We start from the raw sequence: 19,784 nt of genomic DNA, 5'->3' as shown, positions 1-19,784 counted from the left end.
TTCTGAAAGCTAAGAGTCCAGGTCACTATAGCATCTCATGGCACCCTACTGACCAATGTAGATGTGCCTAGTCAGAAACATGGGTTCCAAAAAAAAAAAAAGAAAAAGAAAAAGAAAAGAAAAAGAAACATGGATTCCAGAAGCTCACAGACCAATTCAAACCTCAGCTCTCCTTAAGAACATCATACACCTGGGCAGTTTCCTTTACGGTCTTCTCTAAACCTGGATTCCCATGTTTCCTCATCTGTAAGCTCTCTAACGCAGTATTGTGAATTAAATGAGATAATATCTGAGTCACCTACTGCAGTGCCTAGTATGTGTTTATTAAATAGTAGCTCCTTTAGCAGTCACTCTGCGATATTTCTGGAGCACTGCAGCGTCTGGCATCGTGCTGCAGATGGGGAGGGGTACAATGATGAGCAAAAGCAGATGTGGTCCCTACAATGGACAATTAGCTATTATCAATACAATTCCCTGTGAAAAAAACAGAACATAGGGAATCCTGATTTCAAGCCTAGTATTTAGAAAGGCAGAACAGTTTCTAAAAACTGACACAAATAGGAGGTAAGTAATGGTTAAGTATGAGTACAATAACAGAATGTCATGCCCCAGAAATAAAAAGGATGTGTAGATGGCAGCTTCCGGCTGGATGCTGAGCTCAAACTGTCAGCTAGCTGATTTTTTGAATGTGAAAGCAAAAATGCAAACCATAATGAATTGGATCTCTCTGGATGCCAAGAAAAATAATGCCAGGGCGTTCTTCTTCATTTGGCTTATGCTCATTCATAGAGCCAAAGCCAGTTGTGAATCTTTCCTGGCATTGTGCATGTCTCTGGCTTCTGGGTACTAACTACACTCTTTGGGGCTGCAGAAGGCATGGGGCCAATCTGCATAATCCACACCCTGTTGTGTCTTCCTATTCAAATGGGGAACATTTCTACAGCAGAGTAACCAACCCCTTCCCTTCTGTGTAGCTCAAATATCTCAATAGTCAAATGCCTCATTCTCTAGAGAACTCTTCTTTCATTTCCAATCCTCAAACTCTTCCTTAAAATCATGCCTAGTGTGTCTCCTCCATGTAGTGTTCCTCCCTGTGTCTCCTTATTCTCCTATGATTGCTGCTTCCGAGGACTGTGTCTGCCCCCACCCCTGCATTCTTTCAGTCAGGGATCATTTACCACTGCCTTCAACCCTCTCATGATGGGTGGGCAAGTGGGGATGAGAAGTGGTTTTACCCTTTGGACAGAAACACTGTCAAATGCTAAAGGATCTCTCAGGTGTTTTGTGAGGCTGAGCAACAAAACTTCAAAGGATCTAGAGAGAGACATGGCTGGAAATATAAACAGAACCCCATTGTAGGCATATTTTTTAGATTTCTTGTGTTTCTCACTCCCAATTTTTTTAGCATGTTTGTGTAGAATGTGATGTAAAAAAAAAAAAAAAAAAGCAGGAAAGGAAGCAAACACAGGAACAAGTGAGTATGTCCTTAGGAAAAAAAAAAAAAAGAAAGAAAACATGAAACGTACTATATGAACAGAAACTTGTTACAGCATTTGAAGTTAGCACAGGAAACTTCAAATGGCATCATTGATTTACAGTCCTTTTTTCTTTTATTTTTAGAGGTGGAAGTTCATAGCTGACTTTCACTGGAAAGAAGCTGACGCTTCTTTCCAGCCACAGGCCCACACAAACACACACACACACCTTGCAAGACACGTTCCGCTTCTTTGCTGTTCCTTCATCTGTATGTGTGTTTATGTTAAAGCTAATGTGTTTCAAATTTAGAAGAGCCAAAGAGAATGCCAACCCCATTTCCAACCCACCTTCCCTTCTGTGAAAGAATGATCTACTGACATGACACGTTATATACTAAGATCCTTCTCAGAATAGTGGGAAAAAGTGATTTGTTCATTTCTTAACATGTACGCACCCTTGGAATTCTACATTTTTAAAGTCCTAAAATGCTCAAATTTTTAAAAGTTTTCTAAATTCTATTTCCTGTGTCTCTAATGAAGGAAGAGAAGGATATAATGATTAATGATTGTTAGGACAAAGTCTTTCTTTTTTTTTTTTAGATTTCAATAGAGCGCTTGTTGTCATCTCTGTGGAATTTTCAAGAATAGGCCTGTTCTGTTTAGTAACCAAATATTTGGGTGTTAGAGAATTTATATGCTGTTTCCTAAAAGTTCAAGTGAATGGTTATATGTAAATAAATAGCTGTTTGTCTATCTGCGTGTGTGTATGTGGAAGGAGAAGGAGAGGAATGGGGGAGAGAAGAAGGAGAAAAGGGGAGAGAGAGCAGTGCCATGGAAATATGTTCAGTTTTAAATGACTGCTTGCTTACAAACGCCTGGTTGACCTTGGGAATCTAAGTAAGTGAACACTTTGGATGTGAAGCCCCCACAATTCACGAAAGCACAGAACTCTAAAGCTACTGTACTCAGAAGGTGGCACCTGGCATACTTTAATTGGCGTTATTCTTGGCTGATTTGCTTCTGCTTTAGGGAACACAGAAGAGAACACTTTCCTCTTGCCATTAGCTCTAGGCCTTTCTTTCTGACTTATGAAGAAGTATTAAAAGAACTAATATGTACAATTTGAGTAAACAGTGACTAAGAGGGGATATGCTAATTATGTGCAAGAGTTTGAAAGGTGCATACACTGAGGAGGACGAGAAGTTATTTAGCCTGGTAGCTGAATATTGCCAGGAGACACAAAAGCACATTAAGCAAAGGGAGATTTAAACTAAACACCAGATCCCAGAATAAATATAACACTCGGCGGCGACGTGAGCAAGCTTGTGGAAATAGGTTGAGATGTTTAAAATGCCAAAATACTGGAATTTGCATTTCAAGTAAACATTTATACAGGGGCAGAAAGTAATGGATAGGAACAGGAGCAAGGCCCATGTTGTAGCCAGAGGCCTTGATTCCGGCAGAGAACTTAACAACAGGTTCAGCGTCACACTCTGTCCCAGGAGCCTCGTACGGTTGAGAGAGTCAAGGGGAAATGGGGACAGGACCCTAGGGTTGAGAGCAGCTGGTCAGAGTGAACTGAAAACAGGGAGAGGAAAGATGCCCCGAGGGGGCCAGACACACTAGGGCAAAGGGAGAGGAGCAAGAGGATCGGAGCGCATTTTCGAATTCCGACTCGAGGTTAACAACATGTACTCCATGCTTTGAACAAAAAACTGCACTTAGTCATGGTGACTGTTTCCACCCGGGGGCTCTGTTAATATCACCATACTTTCTTTTGAAGCAGTAACTGCACACAGCAAATACATCCTGAGCACATGGCCAGAGATGCCTCTTCCAGCTTTTCAACAGCAGAGGACTCAGCATACCCTTTCTTCCCCAATAAAAGAGGACTCTGTGAAGACCATCAAAAAGAGCAGATTGTTACACCAGCTTCTTCTATAGAAATACTGAGCCACCTTTCAATACTTCCTTCTCTTCAGCTATATGATTTATTGACTCTGATTTTAGTTTCTGCCTGTGTTTCTTAATTCAGCTCAGCTAACTCAACCAAATAATCTGAGCCAAATTCTGTGCAACAGAAAAGCTCCCAATTCCTCTCAGATCACTGTCAATTAATAAGAAGTGCTCACGTGAAGTAGGACAGATAATGTGTTGTAGGCCAAGTCTCCTGGGGGTATAAGAAAAATAGACTAGCAAGAGGTGGCAGGCAGTATAAAAGCTTCCACTGAAGGATCCAAGGGGTCAAGGAAGATTCACAAGAAGACTCCAGAGGTGTTGTTTAATATTTTAAATTCTTATCAAGCTTTTTGATGAAGGAAGACCACCTAGTTTCTCTTACCTGTATTTGGTTTGCGCATAGAGCCTTCCCAGTCTAGGGAAGCAGCTGTGTACACATGTGCTGGGGCACGAGGCAGTCATCAGAGTGGAGGAGAGCTCTTGTGGGAGAAGCAAAATGCTCATCTTGCCTTATGGCTGGGGCACATAAGGGAAACTCGCATTCACCGTCAGGAGGTATTGGGGGTGATTCTTCCTGGAGATGTGGGATTGAAAATTCATCCCATGAGGATCTGTTTTATTATCTACTTACTTGGAAAAACCAGATTCTTAATCCCTGCATTGGCATGTAAGAATCCTAGGTCCAAAACCCAATAAACACCTCTTTATTTTCTCCGGTTCATCTTAATGTTTACTCTCATTGGTGGCAATTCCCAACCCTTTAGGCCCTTCATTTGTACTGCTAAAAGTCATCTTTCCCTCTCCTGCCACAGGCTTATATCTTTCAGAAATTCAGAATGCAAAGTAGGGATTCACTACCCACCATTTGTAGGTATTTCATGGGAATCAGAAAGACTTCAGTATTGATAGCTATCTCTAAGAAGACTGCACTTGTTCTCTCTTTCACTGACAGCTCAGTACCTACCCAGGAATGAGGGTGATGGGCAGAGCAGAAATCCTACACCATTCAGATACCATTTTTGAGCCCTCCTTTCATTATGATCCACCATGATTCTCAAAATCAGTAATGCTGTCTTATTGTCTATCCCGCCTCTCTACTCCAGATTTTTTAATGAGTTTACACCTATTTTGGCCTGCAGTTGTCAACATTACCATTTGTCTTCAGGGTATTTGTATTTAGCTACAAGATTTTAGCATCAGTTAGCTTGCATGACTATCAGTCCATAGTTGCAAGTGTGTAGGAATGATTTTTTTTTCTTCCAAGCCCAAATTCTTAGCAGCTCATCCAATAGAGTGGACTATTACCCTTCCTAGGATTTCTATTTTTCTTTCCTACCACATTCTACTTCTGTGGCATGTGGAGTCACGTCTGACTGCTTGCCTGAATGTGGAGAAGAAAGGTGAAAACACAGATGGGGGAAAATCTTTTATAGATAATACGCAGCTATTTACTTAATAGACTAATTCTAAAACATTTTCAGTAGAAACATGTGCTAGATAATGTGCAGGACAGAGCCAGATATTTCTACAACTACTGTCTTTTGTTGTTGGGATTGCATAGTTTCCTCAATACTAGTGATAGTGACAATTGACAGGAGACTCAAAGCTTGGCTGACAGTTGTGTTATAGGATGTTATCAAAGAGGCCCTATGTTCTATTGGGAGTCTAGTTAACAGGTTTGGCTGACATATTTAGACAGTGAATTTGTCTCTGTGCTAGCTGTCTGTTATGTTGATTTGGCCATTGGGGAATTTCCAGAAAAGGAAAACAGCTTGTGGCATTTGAGCAAAACTATTAATTGGTACCATTTAGTGTAGGATGACCAAGAGCAAGATTTCTTCACAGGGGCAGGACTGTGTCCCTTAGCAGGCTCCCAGGCTGTTCCATCTTAACCCAACAGCAGTGGGATTTGTAATCTAGGGTGAGGAGGGTTCAGTTTAGCTGGCATTAAAGTACATTGGCTTTTCTGGCCAACCTCTTTCCCTGCTCAATCCCCTTTCTTCTTCACCTTCTTTTCCTCCTTTTCCTTTTCCTCCCCTCCCCTTCGTTATCTCCCTATCCCACCACTCTCCAGGAAGAAACTCATTTAATCAATTATACTCCACATAAGGGGAGTTAAACAAGGCTGCCTATCATGAAATTTCATTACTAAGTTGACATCCAACTTTGTGGGACTTTCCAAAAAGGGTCTCCAGACCCCTAATGCTAACTGATTAGGCCAATGATATTGAGCTCCCTACCACCTGTGATGTGTCAGTCTGTCACAAAGCACAGCATCAGCAGCACATTCTCATGGATCTGGTTCATAGTGTGAAAGCCTCAGTAATGATGTAGTTTGACACTGAGCAAGGAAACCATAACTGCAAGACAGAGTTTTGAACATGACCTTTGTGAACAGAATTCCTCATAATCTTAGGGAGAAGAGTGACAGTTCCTCAAAAGGAATCCACTTGTCCTAATAACTACTGGTTGGAAGAGTGCCTTGCGGCATGGCATAATTTTTGATATCACAGCTTTGACAGTCGCATCTCTGAGCCCTTAAAACCATGGGCACCTGCCCCCAACTCCCACTTGGTTCTGAGCCCTTAACCAATGACTGATGTGTGTAGACACATTAACACTCCAGCTTCTTAACTCTTGGTCAGGATAACTTTAAGTGTGGCATGTGCTGTCCCAGAGCTCCCTGAGGGATTAAGCCAAGTTGTCCTGTGTGGTAAGTGACCTCCACCCTCTCTTGGCTTCTTTCTCATCTAGGTCCCATTTTCCTACTTCGCTACTCATTTTTTCCTGAGAATATTTCCTCCAGAATCACTTTCATGTGACTCTTTGCCTTGGGGTCTGCTTCTGTGGAATGTGATCTCAGACAAATACATGGTCAAATTATTAAAAAGCCATGTGTATGGCAATGAGAAACAATGAAATCTGGCCATGTGTAGCAACATGGATGGACCTTGATGGTGTTATGCGGAGCGAAATAAGTCAGGTAGAGAAGGACAAATATCATATGTTTGCACGTATAGGAGGATTAGGAGGAACTTGACGGAGGACCATGGGGGAGAAGAAGGGGGGAAATGGTGGGGGAGAGGGAGGGAGGCAAACCGTGAGAGACTCTTGAATGCTGACAAAAACTGAGGACTGATGGTTGTGGGGGGGAGGAGGAATGAGCATGGAGGAGGACACTTGTGGGGATGAGCACTGAGTGTTATGTGGAAACTACTTTGACAATAAACTATTTGTAAAAAAAATAAAAATAAAAAATAAAAAGCCATGTGTATTTACTGTTTCTAAAAAGAAAAAATAGGTGTTCTGCTGCATATTTTAAACCTAAAAAACAATCATGGAAATCTCTGTTTTTCAGGGAGAGAATTTGAAGGAGAAGAAGAATATCTGGAGATCCTTGGCATCACCAGAGAGCAGTCAGGCAAATATGAGTGCAAAGCTGCCAATGAAGTCTCCTCGGCGGATGTCAAACAAGTCAAGGTCACTGTGAACTGTGAGTATGGCAAAAGCCAGCAGGTGCAGTGTGCCCAGGGCCCACTCCACCACTAGCAAGCTCTAAAGATCCCATTAGCAAAAGAACATTGCATTTCAAACAGATGCTCCTCTGGTCAGGGATGTACATTTATACATTGGACACATCCAAGGGCAGGACGTGGCCTTTGAATTTGATAAATCAACTCAACCAACTCTAAATATAACTCATAATGCATTTAACACTACAGTCTGTCTTTTACTCAGACTACAGAATTAAGAAAACATGATCAGACAGCACTAGTATATCTGGCAATCACTATTCTGGTCTTTGTAGAGAACAAGGTCATACCACTTTGAAAAAGAAACAATTCATATCTGCTTAAACTGGAATTTCTATCTTATTGCACTGTTTGTCAAAAAGGAATAACCTATCCTCTGCTGTTTAGCTAATTGGCCTTGAGAATAAATTCAAGTCACTGTGGTCAGATATCACGTGTCCCCAATGGCTACCAGGGATACCTGATAAATTAATTTGGTTATCTATTTGTCCCTAAGTATGGGCATTAGAAATGAAGATTTCACTAAGATGCATAGGTAATGGGCATACTTTGAACTTCTCAGATGAAAGGATCCTTAGATGTAGTTCAAAAGACAGGGGGTGGGGGCGGATCCATATGATGTGTGTCACCCAGCAAAGGAATAAAGAGAATTCGTTTATCCTGTTCAGTTAGGAGTGACTTTTCACATCACTCAAATTCAAGCTCCCACATCATACAGTTGTGGCTAGTGGCAGGGACAAAGGGGTGTCCTAACACTTTTTCCCTCCTATGCATTTACCATGCATACACATACCCATATGTACATATCCACATATAACACACATACAGGCACATGCAGGCACAAATTCATAGATACATCCACAAACACAGTGACCCACATCCGAAGATATATTTTAGACCATGACAAGTTACTTTCCATTATCTTAAGCCCTCCATGCAGTTACCTATATGCCAGTGATTCTATATTAAGTTCCTGTCATGGTACACATAATTGACTCCATTTTAGGGTTTGAGACACGGAAGCCCCAGGAGGTAAAATTGCCTTTCCAGTGTGAAAGCAAGTGTCAGAAAAGGGATTCAGACTCTGGCCCATTTGGTTCTAAAGCCATGCTCTCAGGAAAGAGAGGAAGAGAAGGAGTTTTCAATTCTTAGTACCTACCATGTGCAGCACTGGACTTTTTTTTTTTTTTTTTACATTTGTCATTTAATTCACACAGTAAACTCATGAGAAAAACATCATTAGGTTGACTTTAAAAATTTGGAAACTGAGGCATAAAGATGCGAGGAAACTTGCCTAAGGTGACCTGGTCTGTGCTGGGCTGCAGCATTTCCCAATGTCGTGCTTTAACTTTGCAGCCTTCTGAGATGGACAGTGAAATCTCCTTCACGCCATACCTCGAAGAATCCAATGCATAGGACTCTGCTGTAGACACTTATGGCAATCATTTCCAAGAAGCAAGGAGTACATCTGACGTGCTCTGAAGTGCTTTTATCCTGAGGCTGTCTGCGATTTTTTTTAGTAACAGAGTTTTGAAATGCCAGTATTACTATTCTTTTTCAGTGCTGGGTGTGTTTCAAAGACACATTAATGATCTCAATGTTATAAAATGCTTTAGGACCTTTTTTTCACATGAAAGGCAATTTCTCTGGGTGTTTATATAAGTTTATAATTAGGTTAGTTAGGTTCTTTTATGTACACACAGCCATGCCATCATCTTCCACCTCTTCTCTGACTTTTAGAGTTAAGATTTCATTTTCTCTTAATTGACCTTCATCTTAATTAGATTTCTGAAAGTCCATTCATGGAGTACATAGAAAATATTTATGCTTCCATTGTGTGAAACATCAAAGTGGTCTGCATTGCAGATGGTTCCCAAGATCAAAGCCAGCCGCCTGGGCCCTATTATTATTAGCGCAATTAGTCTGACATTGCTCCTTCTTGACTGTCCCCATAGTGTAACTTAGAGCAGAAGAAAATACTGATAATTTTCAAAGAAAAGGCTTTTATGAAGTTGTGAGCTTTTCCTAGTGATGAGTGAACCACAGACTATAGGCAGAACCTCAAGATTCTGAAAATATACCTAATAACAAATTACATGCAGATTTATAAGGAGCTTACACATCCTGTATGTCCAAACCAGCAGCACCCAGCACATTCCTGACCTTATAAAAATTGCTCAGTGAATGTTTACTGAATGAGTAGGTAAAAAAAGAACCTAATAGCTAAAGTCTGCTTTCATAGCATTTCTCCAAACTTTGCAAATGATATCAATCACGTAATAGAAAATATATTCTAATATCAATTTCCTTTGTGATTTTTACCTTTTTACCAAGACTTCATAAGCCATATTTATATTACATTAAAACAACTAGCCATTGTACCTGTTGGACGGTTCATACAATTTGTCCTTTTTAAATGTTGTATTGTATTGTATTGTATTGTATTGTATTGTATTGTATTGTAAATGTTGGATTAAGTAGATAAAGACTCCAAGATTAAATTACAGAACCAGCTCTGGCTACCAGACCTTGTTCCTACTGAGAAAAATCCAGTGTTTACCTTCGTCAGTTGATCTAAGCCTACCTAGTATGAAAGTGTCCCATTATTTAAATGGATTCCTCTTCCTTTTTCAAAACACAATGCTTAGAATTAGTTCAGGGGATCAGGATGGCTAAGATAAATAGTGGCTGAATAGATTATTGTAATGAAACAGACCCTGAGTACCACTGCAAAAAAGAAAAATATCCCAATGTTGACAATTTTCTCCTATAAGCATTTCATTGATTCATTTACTCAGTTGCCAACAGATATTTGTTGTAGTGTACTGAGATGCTAGAGCAGTAAACAAGAGATGTAGACACAACAGTTTCTCCTGTTTACCTCATAAGCTGGATTCTAACGTCTCTCCTTTTCACTTCTCTTGGATAATCCTTCTCCACGGTCAGTTCATAGCATTGCATATAGCCATTTGACATGCAAAATCTATTTTCTAAGTAGGAAGTAGTCCTGGAGTTTACAGAAGCTGAATTAATGACCTGAAATCTCTTCAACTGAATAAGCTTATTACTAATACAATAGATAGGACTTCTGGCTTCCTGTATCTTACTTACAGTATAGCTGCTAATTTCTTCCAGATACCAGCCCTAGGGACAAACTAGCCTTTCCTTACAGATTCTAGGTGTAATCCTTTAATTTCAGTTCTCACAGTGCATTAAAAGTAGCTACTTATGGGTTTACCTCATCTTAGTGCACAGTATCCTGAGGATAACATCTTGCCCATAGTAAATGTTCAATAAATGCAGACTATTACATTTATTTGGACTCTTATACTGAACTCTTTTCCTATTTCTGCAGAAATTCTTCTCCAAAGCTGCACCCAACTCTTAAGCCTTCCTTCCATCCCATTAACCAGCTAATATTCCTAATTTCCACCTTCCCACAACTACGTCTCCAATCAGGTTCACAGTATTATACTATAGTTTCTTTTTCCTCTACTTATTTCTCTTTGAACTCAGCTCTGCCTCCACACTGGCATCCAGAGCTAACCAACCCAACACAGATGCTGGGGGACATGGATGCTGTCATTGCTAAAGCTCACCCTTATATCTGATAGCCATTAATTGGAGAAGGCAGAGGTTATCTACCATAGAGTCTACAGTTGAGACTGCAGACATCCATTGTCTCCAGATAATATATATGCATTTTAACTGAACTCTTCAGTGCTTTGATTCAAAATCACCTAATGATGAGACTTTAGGAAAATAACTGCTCAACATGGAGTTAGACTGGCTACTTTCTCTGGATATTCATAACAACAGCTATCCATTCTCCATGCAAACCTTTACTTTATTCTTATATTTGGGATAGTTTTAGTAAGCACATGTCCTAGTGTTTATGATACTATTATGGGACCTTCAGAGGAAATATTCAGTAAGAATCCAGAGTACTGCGATCTTCCACTATAATTTTGCAATGTGAACAAGAATCATAATTTTCTGAATTCCTTCAGTGTAACAAGATTGTTAGAGATTTTGTGTAATTCACTGTAATCATCACATCAACAGTGGGTAACCAAGGAGGGAGATGTATCGGGCCTGACCTGCCCTCGCAAGGAGGAAAATTTACTTTATCACTGATATTGTTTAGTACATTTGGTTTAGTATTGCTGGGACATGGTGATTTAACAACAAAAAAGACAACTTGCGGTTAGTTCTATTATTGTTTCTTAATTCTCTAGAGACAGTGCCTTTCTTATTGCCTACATTTTCTGCCCTTACCCCCTTGGTCTACCATCACACCCCAACCCTGGAAGACAATCAAATTATTCCTCTGCAGAGAGGGTAAAAACAGAACTCAGAGAGTATAAGCATTCTTGGCCACAAAATCAAAGAACTTGTGAATGGTGGATAGAGTTGGGATTCTAACCAAAATCTAACTCCAAAGCTCTCTTTCCTTCCAAACCACCATGTGAATAATAGAAATAAAAGTGATAAATGTAGAGCTCCTGGGTGGCTCAGCTGGTTAAGTAACTGACTTCAGCTCAGGTCATGATCTCACAGATCATGAGTCAGAGTCCCACATCAGGTGAGCTCCAGCCCCACTTTCAGTGAGCCTGAGCTCTGCACTGAGTGAACATGAGCCCCACTTTGGGTGAGCCCCACTTCTCTCTCTCTCTCTCTCTCTGCCCCTCACTCACTGTCACCCTCTGTTTCAAAATAATAATAATAATAACAACAACAACAATAAATGTAATCACTGCAGGTGTTAAATGTGCTCTCATATACATGATTTTCATTTGATCTTTACATCAGACTTGTGAGACACATCACAGGGGCCATCTTCTATATTCATAGATATGGGGCTCCAGGAGATCAACATGTCATCCCTAGGAGATGACAACCTTAGTAGCACAGGCAGAAATTGAGCCCACAACTCCTAATTTCTAGTGCAAGTTTGTACCCACTAAGTACTCCATGTTCTGCCATTTTTGGTACCCTTTAATATTAAGCAGAAATGTAGAACAATTACCTTTTAAGCTACCATCATGCTCCCCTAAATGGTATTTTTCCTTATTAGGAATTCATTTCTCTTTAAAGGAACTCATTCAAACGGAAGCCCAGAGAGGTCAAAGCATGGGCTTTAAAACATTGGTTCAAATCTAGACTCCTCCAAATTCTGGCTATGTGAATCTGGATAAGTTATTAACCCTCTGTAGATCTGTCTTCTCATTTATAAACTAGGTTTAATAATCCTTATCTCCAACAGCTATTATTGGGATGGAAAAAATCATCTAAAGCCTAGTATAGTCCTAACACATGGTAAGTGCCCACAAATTGAGAACTTTACTAAGAATTTTGTTCTTTTAATAGTATTATTCAAAAAATTAGGAAGATTAAATAAATGATATTCTGTTTGCTAAGCCACTGTCTTTGTTATCCAATTAATTCTAATCAAAAGACTCTTGTTATTAGTTATAAGAAAGAAAGTCCTGAGGCTTCTGGATGGCTCAGTCAGTTAAGCGTCAACTCTTGGTGTTGACTCAGGTTATGCTCTCATCGTTCATGAGATCAAGCCCCACATCCAGCTCTGCACTGACAGCACAGAGCCTGCTTAGGATTCTCTCTCTCCCTGTCTCCCTGTCCCTTTTCCAGTTGCACATGTTCTCTCTCTTTCTCTCAAAGTAAATAAATAAACATTAAAAAAAGAAGAAAGTCCTTATTAATATTTTCAGAACCCAGAATTTGTAAGTAATAAAAACTGGAAGAGTCTTTGGAAATTGTAGGCTACTCCAAAATCACATAAAGGATTACAGTGGATCTCTGTGCAGCATTTTTATTAAGCCACATTTAATTTTTATTATAATGATATTTTGAGCATGGACATCTATTATTTTAACTACACTAGGCATGCTGCAATGTGATTTATAATAATTTTTCTTAGCCTCACCTATACAGGATTCATTACAAATGAATTTTCAAATGTTCATTACAATAAGCCATGAGTGAACAGACATGTACAATTGTGTCATCTGAGAAATATTAGGAACAATGAGTTCTTCATACATTTATCATTATCTATGAAGTTTTCTTGGTAGGAGAAAGTTCCTAGATTTTCAAGGAGAGAAGCAAGTGTTTGACTTTTGCAATTGACCAATGTCATTCTATCCCCAAATTAGTGCACTTAAAAGTGTTCAACCCTAACTCACTGCCACTTTTTCCATGCTGGCGTCTCTGAGGAGCTAATAAATAACTTACTACTTAGTTATTTGGGTTCTGAACAATTGAGAAATAAGTAAAGGAGATGTATGGAAGGCCCAGTTGCCCCCATTGTAGAACTTAGTGTGGACACCTTATCTCCCCAGTCATGGCAGCAGCCCTGGAATGGTGCAGGCCGACCCACCCAAGAGTGGGAAGGACAGAGTCCTAGTAAGACTTTCTTGTGAAGGAGCAGAGGGGAACCCCTGTTCCCTGCCAGAAGCGTGGTCCCAAAATGAAGCAAGGAAAGAGAGGAGCCAAAGAAACCTCATTTATTCTTCACAGATTTTTCAGTCAAAATCATTCCTTTCTTCTGGGTCCCAGAGCAAGGAGCTAAATAACCTCCCACCACACAGGAGGAAATATTCAGACTAAGGAAGAATTCTCCCACAAAACTGTACAGTGGGGACTTGCATCCCTGGTCCCATGATGGAGGGTCTAGAAGCCATTTATCATGACATTATTACGTTGAGGTGCCACAGCTATGAGCCCACTGCTATGGAGGAGCTGGAAAGTGTGGAATTAGGCCCAGGTTAGGCTGGTTTAGCAAAAAGGTAGTCATCATTAAGGGTTTGTCACTCACAGCCATGTGGCTCCAGAAACTCACAGACACTGGTTCAAACTCATTTTACAAACTGAGAAATTAAACAAAGCAGTAGGATCACAAAGAAGATTCTCTCTCTGGCCAACATGCTGCAAATTGTGGAGGGAGTCACTGGCACCTTAACAACCTACTACAGTGAAGAGGTGAGGGTGGGAAACTAACATTCATTTGTGGCCATCTGTGTCTCTTCTGACATAACCATTTGCAGTAGACGGCATCACTTAGATGCCCAAGCCAGAAACTTGGGTGTTACCTTCAACACTCCTCCTATACATCTATTCTTCTCAAGTTTTTTTCTTTCTTTCTTTCTTTCTTTCTTTCTTTCTTTCTTTCTTTCTTTCTTTCTTTCTTTCTTTCTAGAGAGAGGAAGAAGGGCCAGAGGAAGAGAGAATTTTAAACAGGCTGTACGTTAAGCACAGAGCCTGATGTGGGGCTCGATCTCACAATCGTGAGATCATGACCTGAGCTGAAATCAAAAGTCAGACATTTAACTGACTGAGCCACCCAGGCTTCCCTATTCTTGTCAGTTCTGAGCCTCCATACTTTTCCATCTCGAAACTGCCCACTCTGGTCCAGCCACTTTATCACAAACCTAGTGCAGGCTATCTTGGGTTCCTTCAGTAATCTCTAAGTAGACCTCCTTGCCTCTGGTTCCATCATCATATAGATGAGGAAATTGAAGCAATATAACTCTAGATAAAGTGCTATCTTTTATAAAGAGGAAGTACAGTGAGGGAAAGAGCCTGGATTCGAGCTCATGTCTATCAAACTCTAAATCTAAACTCTTAACCTCTATTCTATGCCTCATCTCTATACAAATACCTCCCCCACCAATACAACTACCACCAATTAGTCTTTTTTTTTTAAATGTTTATTCATTTATTTTTGAGAGAGAGACAGAGTGAGAGTAGGAGAAGGGCAGAGAGAGAGGAAGATACAGAATCTGAAGCAGGCCCCAGACTCCAAGTTGTCAGCACAGAGCCCAACATGGGGCTCGAACCCCCAGACTGTGAGATCATGACCTGAGCTGAAGTCAGATGCTTAACTGACTGAGCCAGCCAGGCGCCATTCCATTATCTTTCAAACTAATGTGCTGTAATTATCTACATAACCAAATATAGAATGAAAGAATTTTAAGTGGAATGTTGGTGATCATTTTAAGCTAACTCCTTCTTTTAAAAGATGAGAAAGAACCTCAGACTGGTGCTGACACTTGTCCAGGCCACAGTTCTATTTCAGAGAAGAGTCAAAATCAGACCTCAGGTTTCCTGTTTCTGACTGTTAATCCTGACTCCTAACCCATCAGATAAATGAGCAGATAAATGAATTATAATTTTGAAAGTTAGTAATTTAAGGGTTAAACGAGTTATGGGTAGGAAAATACACTTAGGTCATAATGATACCAACTACCCATTTGTGAAGGATAGGCAGTTTTCACTAGAATTGTTTTTTTTTTTAAACTGGAAGTGATACTATAGGCCGTTAAAGTGTGGTTCTCTCGTTTTATAGGTAATAAAACCAAGGCTCAGTAAGATAAATTGTGTGATGGGAGGGCCACATAACCAAACTGAAATTAAATTCCAGGTCCCCTAGTTTCCAATCCAAGGTTCTTTCCTCTCATCAGCATACTTTTTAGTGTCTATACAAAAATGAGTAGGTAAGGCTAGAACAAAACAGCCACTACCACCACCCACTCTGGCACACCACTCTGCACCTGGGCTGGAGGTGCTTGTCCAAATGTGCTTTAACTCCTCATCTCTCTGGCAATGATTTAAAGATGTCCAAGCTGATGTGAAGATGAACTAGGAGACAAAATGGCAGACTAACCTGATGCTTTTGTGCATCCTTTTTAACTAAGAAGATCAGAGTCTTCCATAGACTGGAAACTTGGCAAATAATTTTGAATATGAAGAACAAAATTCAGAAATGAGTGAGCTGAACCAAGGGTTAAAGAGCAGAAGTTTAATTGAATTTTGTGTTACTAGAGTTTTCTTTGCTAATTTCCCTAAGTAAGCTTTTTTTTTTTTTTCCTCTACAAAGCCTAAACAGATTGTTTGGTTCTATTTTTGACTTGTGTGCACAGCCAGCCTCCATTTTCCAGCAGATGATCTCCGGACTGAAAACTCCTTTTCTCCTTGAAGGTCCATAACCTGCACCAACACAGCATCATCAACCCAGGAGCTTGAGCCTATCGACCCAGCTTAGTCACGCTTCCCTGTAAACACTCGTTCCACCCTCTGTAGGACTGTTTGAAAGAATCGTGGCTAATTAGGGTAGCAGATGTGTTTCTGAGTTCATTTCAAGCCTGCTCCAGGTTTTGCAGTCCCAGTGCTAAGCAGCACCTATCAAGTATACAACTGCCTAAAGCCCAGAAAACAGAAACACGCCAGGGTTGATTTCAATCTGCATATTCACCCACAAACGCACAATTTACTTGGGTCATGGCGATAAGGGAACAAAGAAAGGTAATCATCTAACACTAGTTTGTTCATTTGTTTGCTTGTTTTTCTGAATTTCGGCAACAAGCATCAGGCTAAGCTTGGAAGGGAGAATTTAAGCCCTCTCTTGCTTTCACCAGACTTTTTACTGCCATCTCAAACTGTGGCAATAATGACGATAATAATGATGATGAAAAACAAAAATGCTCAAATTATACATTTAAAATCCCAAGTCCTTTAGTATCACCACTTAATTTATGAAAAAAAAAACGATGTAAATATTATAATCTATGGTTGAAATAATTGATGGTCTATTGGAGTAGGGAGAAAGAAATCCTATTCCATTACCATAAAATCCTGTTAAGTGTCCCATTTAGGAAGAGCAAATCCACAGTTTCATTAATCATGTCTTATTTTTATTTAGTTTTCTAGAGATCAGTCCCATTCAGCTGATCACAAAATTCATGTAAATGAGGCTTTTAAGACTTCCTTTCATGTGGCTCTCTGATCAGATTATCCTTTCTGATTCCTTCCTGCATGGAAATTCCACTGCACCCTCTGACTTTCATGTAAACTGTGCACCCATCTTTTCTCCAGATCCTCCCACTATCACAGAATCCAAGAGCAATGAAGCCACCACAGGACGGAAAGCTTCACTCAAATGTGAGGCCTCAGCAGTGCCTGCCCCTGACTTTGAGTGGTACCGGGATGACACCAGGTATGTGCCAAATGTGCCGTGCCCCCCTTGCTCCACTAGGTGGTGCTAGGGACAGAACCTAGGTCCGCTGTAATTATGTGGGTCTATACTATTAGACTCTTCATTTTCTAAATCTCTTTGTCAAGTACTTGGGGGCCTGTAGTTCTTAACCTGAAGCCTCAGAGCGTTCAAGTTACATTCAAAATGTGAAATAGGTGGCTTAATGGGTAATCTCCCCCTGTATTGTCCTTCTTGCCTGGAGCAGTAGCCAAAGCTCAGTGAAACGCCTCCATTCTTGAGCTTTTTCTGTCGATGGACATTGGTTCTGATAATATGGGGTGACACGATTAAAAGGAGGAATTGAGCAGGGTACAGCAAGCTTTTACTACATTTCTCTCCATGTCTTCCAATATCATGATGAAAAAGGGATTGCTATGCCAAGTCTTCATCAGCGTTTCTTTTTACTCTTCTGTTTTTGAACTCTTAGGATAAACAGTGCTAATGGCCTTGAGATTAAGAGCACGGAGGGTCAGTCCTCCCTGACCGTGACCAACGTCACTGAGGAGCACTATGGCAACTATACCTGCGTGGCTGCCAACAATCTGGGGGTCACCAATGCCAGCCTAGTCCTTTTCAGTAAGTATGCCAAAGTAGGGCCTGCCTCAGGAGAATTCAAATGAGTGCCTCTGTGGAAAGCTTGAAAAACATTCCCTTACCTTATCTTTGACATTACCTATTAAAAGTAAGCATACACAAAAATAAGAATCCAGTCACTGAAGCAAAACACAGGCCTTCAATCCCTTTAAATAATGTTTCTATTTCCTGGCTTACTTTTGATAGCCGCCTTGTGGTTTTTGTTGTTGCTGGTTTGGGGGGGGGGGGGGGTGTTGTTTTTTTTTTGTTTTTTGTTTGTTTTTTGTTTTGTTTTTTCTTGGTCGATTTAAGTGTAAGAATACTCAGAGAACAGAAATCCCTTTGGTGATGATCTCTTTAAGGAACAGAAGTGACGTAAGATCCTGGAAAATAGATGGCAGTTAAAAAATGGCACTGGTGAGAGTGATTGAAGAGGAAATATTCCATGAAGATGGATAAGGTGCTGGGGGAAGGGAGAGGCTGGGAAAAGAAAGTGTATTTTTCACGTCAGAGAAAGATGAGATGAACGATTAAAACACCATATAAAATCTAAAGGATGAAAAATGGCTACAGACAGGTTTCCATATGACAGCAGGGAACATTACTTGTCTGACATATTTTTGAAAGAGAGAAGATGGTAGGAGAGAGGGGCATCCACAGAACAGGCCGACTGGGGAGGACTGTTGTTTCAGCTCACTGGTGTTACTAGGAGAGCACACCTTGCAACCTTGCCCTTTAGCAGCTGTTAAGTTAACCTTCAGGTATCTGACTCCCTGCCTTGCTGGCTACGAGCATAGACACAAATGCCCCTGAGAAACTGATGGGTGAAATTAGAAGAGAATACATTTGGATTAAAGAAATGTTTATAAGGATAAGTAAAACAAATGCAAGAGTTAGTTAGCACATGCTGGGCCAGAAAGTTTATTTGGACTAAAAGAGAAAGTGCAAAAACTTTACTATTATGATTTTGGAAAAACAAGCCCCTAGGAATTTTTTTCTACACAGATTCAACTGGAAAATCTAGAAATACTGTAAGAGAGATGTCTCCATCTTTCTTTATCTGATTTAGATAAGCCTTCAAGAAAAAAATATTTTTTAGAAGAAAAATCAATTTAAGTGAAAGTTCTCTTGAGATGCAGTATTAAAACCATTTCTAACTGCTCAAGATCCAATTCTTATTAAAAAAAAGCCACGAACTATTCTAAATTTGGCCTTCAATTTCTCACCCATAACCGCCATTGACTTCAGTCTATAACAGTTTGATAGGATACAGCTATACAAATGCTTAAAGTTTAAAATTCATACGAATTTTAATATAAAGTTTAAAATTCATATCGCTGTTTACTTGTCTCCAAAGACCAAACAACAGTGTTCTTTACTTCGGCTAGAGGCACCAATATCTCAAGACACTTGAGAAGATAATTATTAAGAAATGTAGTTACCTGCTTCACTCTTGACATCAGGGATTCAATAAGGGGTGGGGGGAAGAGGGTTGGGCAAACAGCCTCAACCCCGAATTTGAGATTCTGACATGTTTAAGGTAACCTGGCTAAGTACAACAACATACACGTAATAAGTTTTATAGGGGTTTGAAAAGAGAAAGTGAGACAACTGGATTAGTTAGAGAAAGTAAGCAACTATAATTTGTATTAAAGTGTCTTTTTGTTGTATCCCACCCAGAGGAAGAAATGTGCTAATGATATATTTCAAATGATAAATAAAAGGACACCTACAGACTGAGAGAGAGGAGGGTAAAGAAGGATGGAGGGGGAATATTCGAGGAGGAGAGAGCACACATGGGCCAGGTCGGAGATAATGGAGATACTGCTTATCTGCTTGTGCCCATGATCACCTCAAGCCCTCTCATGCCATTGCCCTGCGCATCAAAGTCCATTTAAAGGACTCAACCCAGTAAGCTGAGAATTGCCGAATTGTGCACGTGTCTCATAGCCATACTATCCCGATGACTTCACAGAAGTCACTTTCAATTACACATTTGAGAAGTGCACAGCGCAGTGACTCACAAGGCACTACTTCCCTGTGCGTCCACACCGTCCCCCACAGAACCACCCTCTCAGGCACTAGCTCTGGTTAGCAGCATGTGCATCAGCCTTGAGTTTGGAACTGATCTCCCACCTAATGGGAAAGTTAGGAGGCATAATGCTAAAAATTAGTGAAACTACTGCCCTA

General features: G+C 40.3%; 1 protein-coding gene across 1 annotated transcript in view; it reads left to right on the top strand.

Moving 5' to 3' along the window:
- The window catches only part of LOC120223253 (limbic system associated membrane protein), a 245,780-nt gene that overhangs the window by 195,953 nt on the left and 30,043 nt on the right, over positions 1-19,784 (top strand). Inside the window, exons 3-5 of the mRNA XM_039221267.1 lie at positions 6,793-6,927; positions 16,862-16,982; positions 17,449-17,597. Coding sequence (XP_039077198.1) covers positions 6,793-6,927; positions 16,862-16,982; positions 17,449-17,597 — 405 coding nt within the window. The remainder of the gene's footprint in view (positions 1-6,792; positions 6,928-16,861; positions 16,983-17,448; positions 17,598-19,784) is intronic.

The sequence above is a fragment of the Hyaena hyaena genome, unplaced genomic scaffold (genome assembly GCF_003009895.1).
Source record: "Hyaena hyaena isolate Hyena2069 unplaced genomic scaffold, ASM300989v1 scaffold_977, whole genome shotgun sequence".
NCBI classification, from domain to species: Eukaryota; Metazoa; Chordata; class Mammalia; order Carnivora; family Hyaenidae; genus Hyaena; species Hyaena hyaena.
Note: the sequence above shows the minus strand (reverse complement) of the source record. Positions and strands in the feature narration are given on the sequence as shown.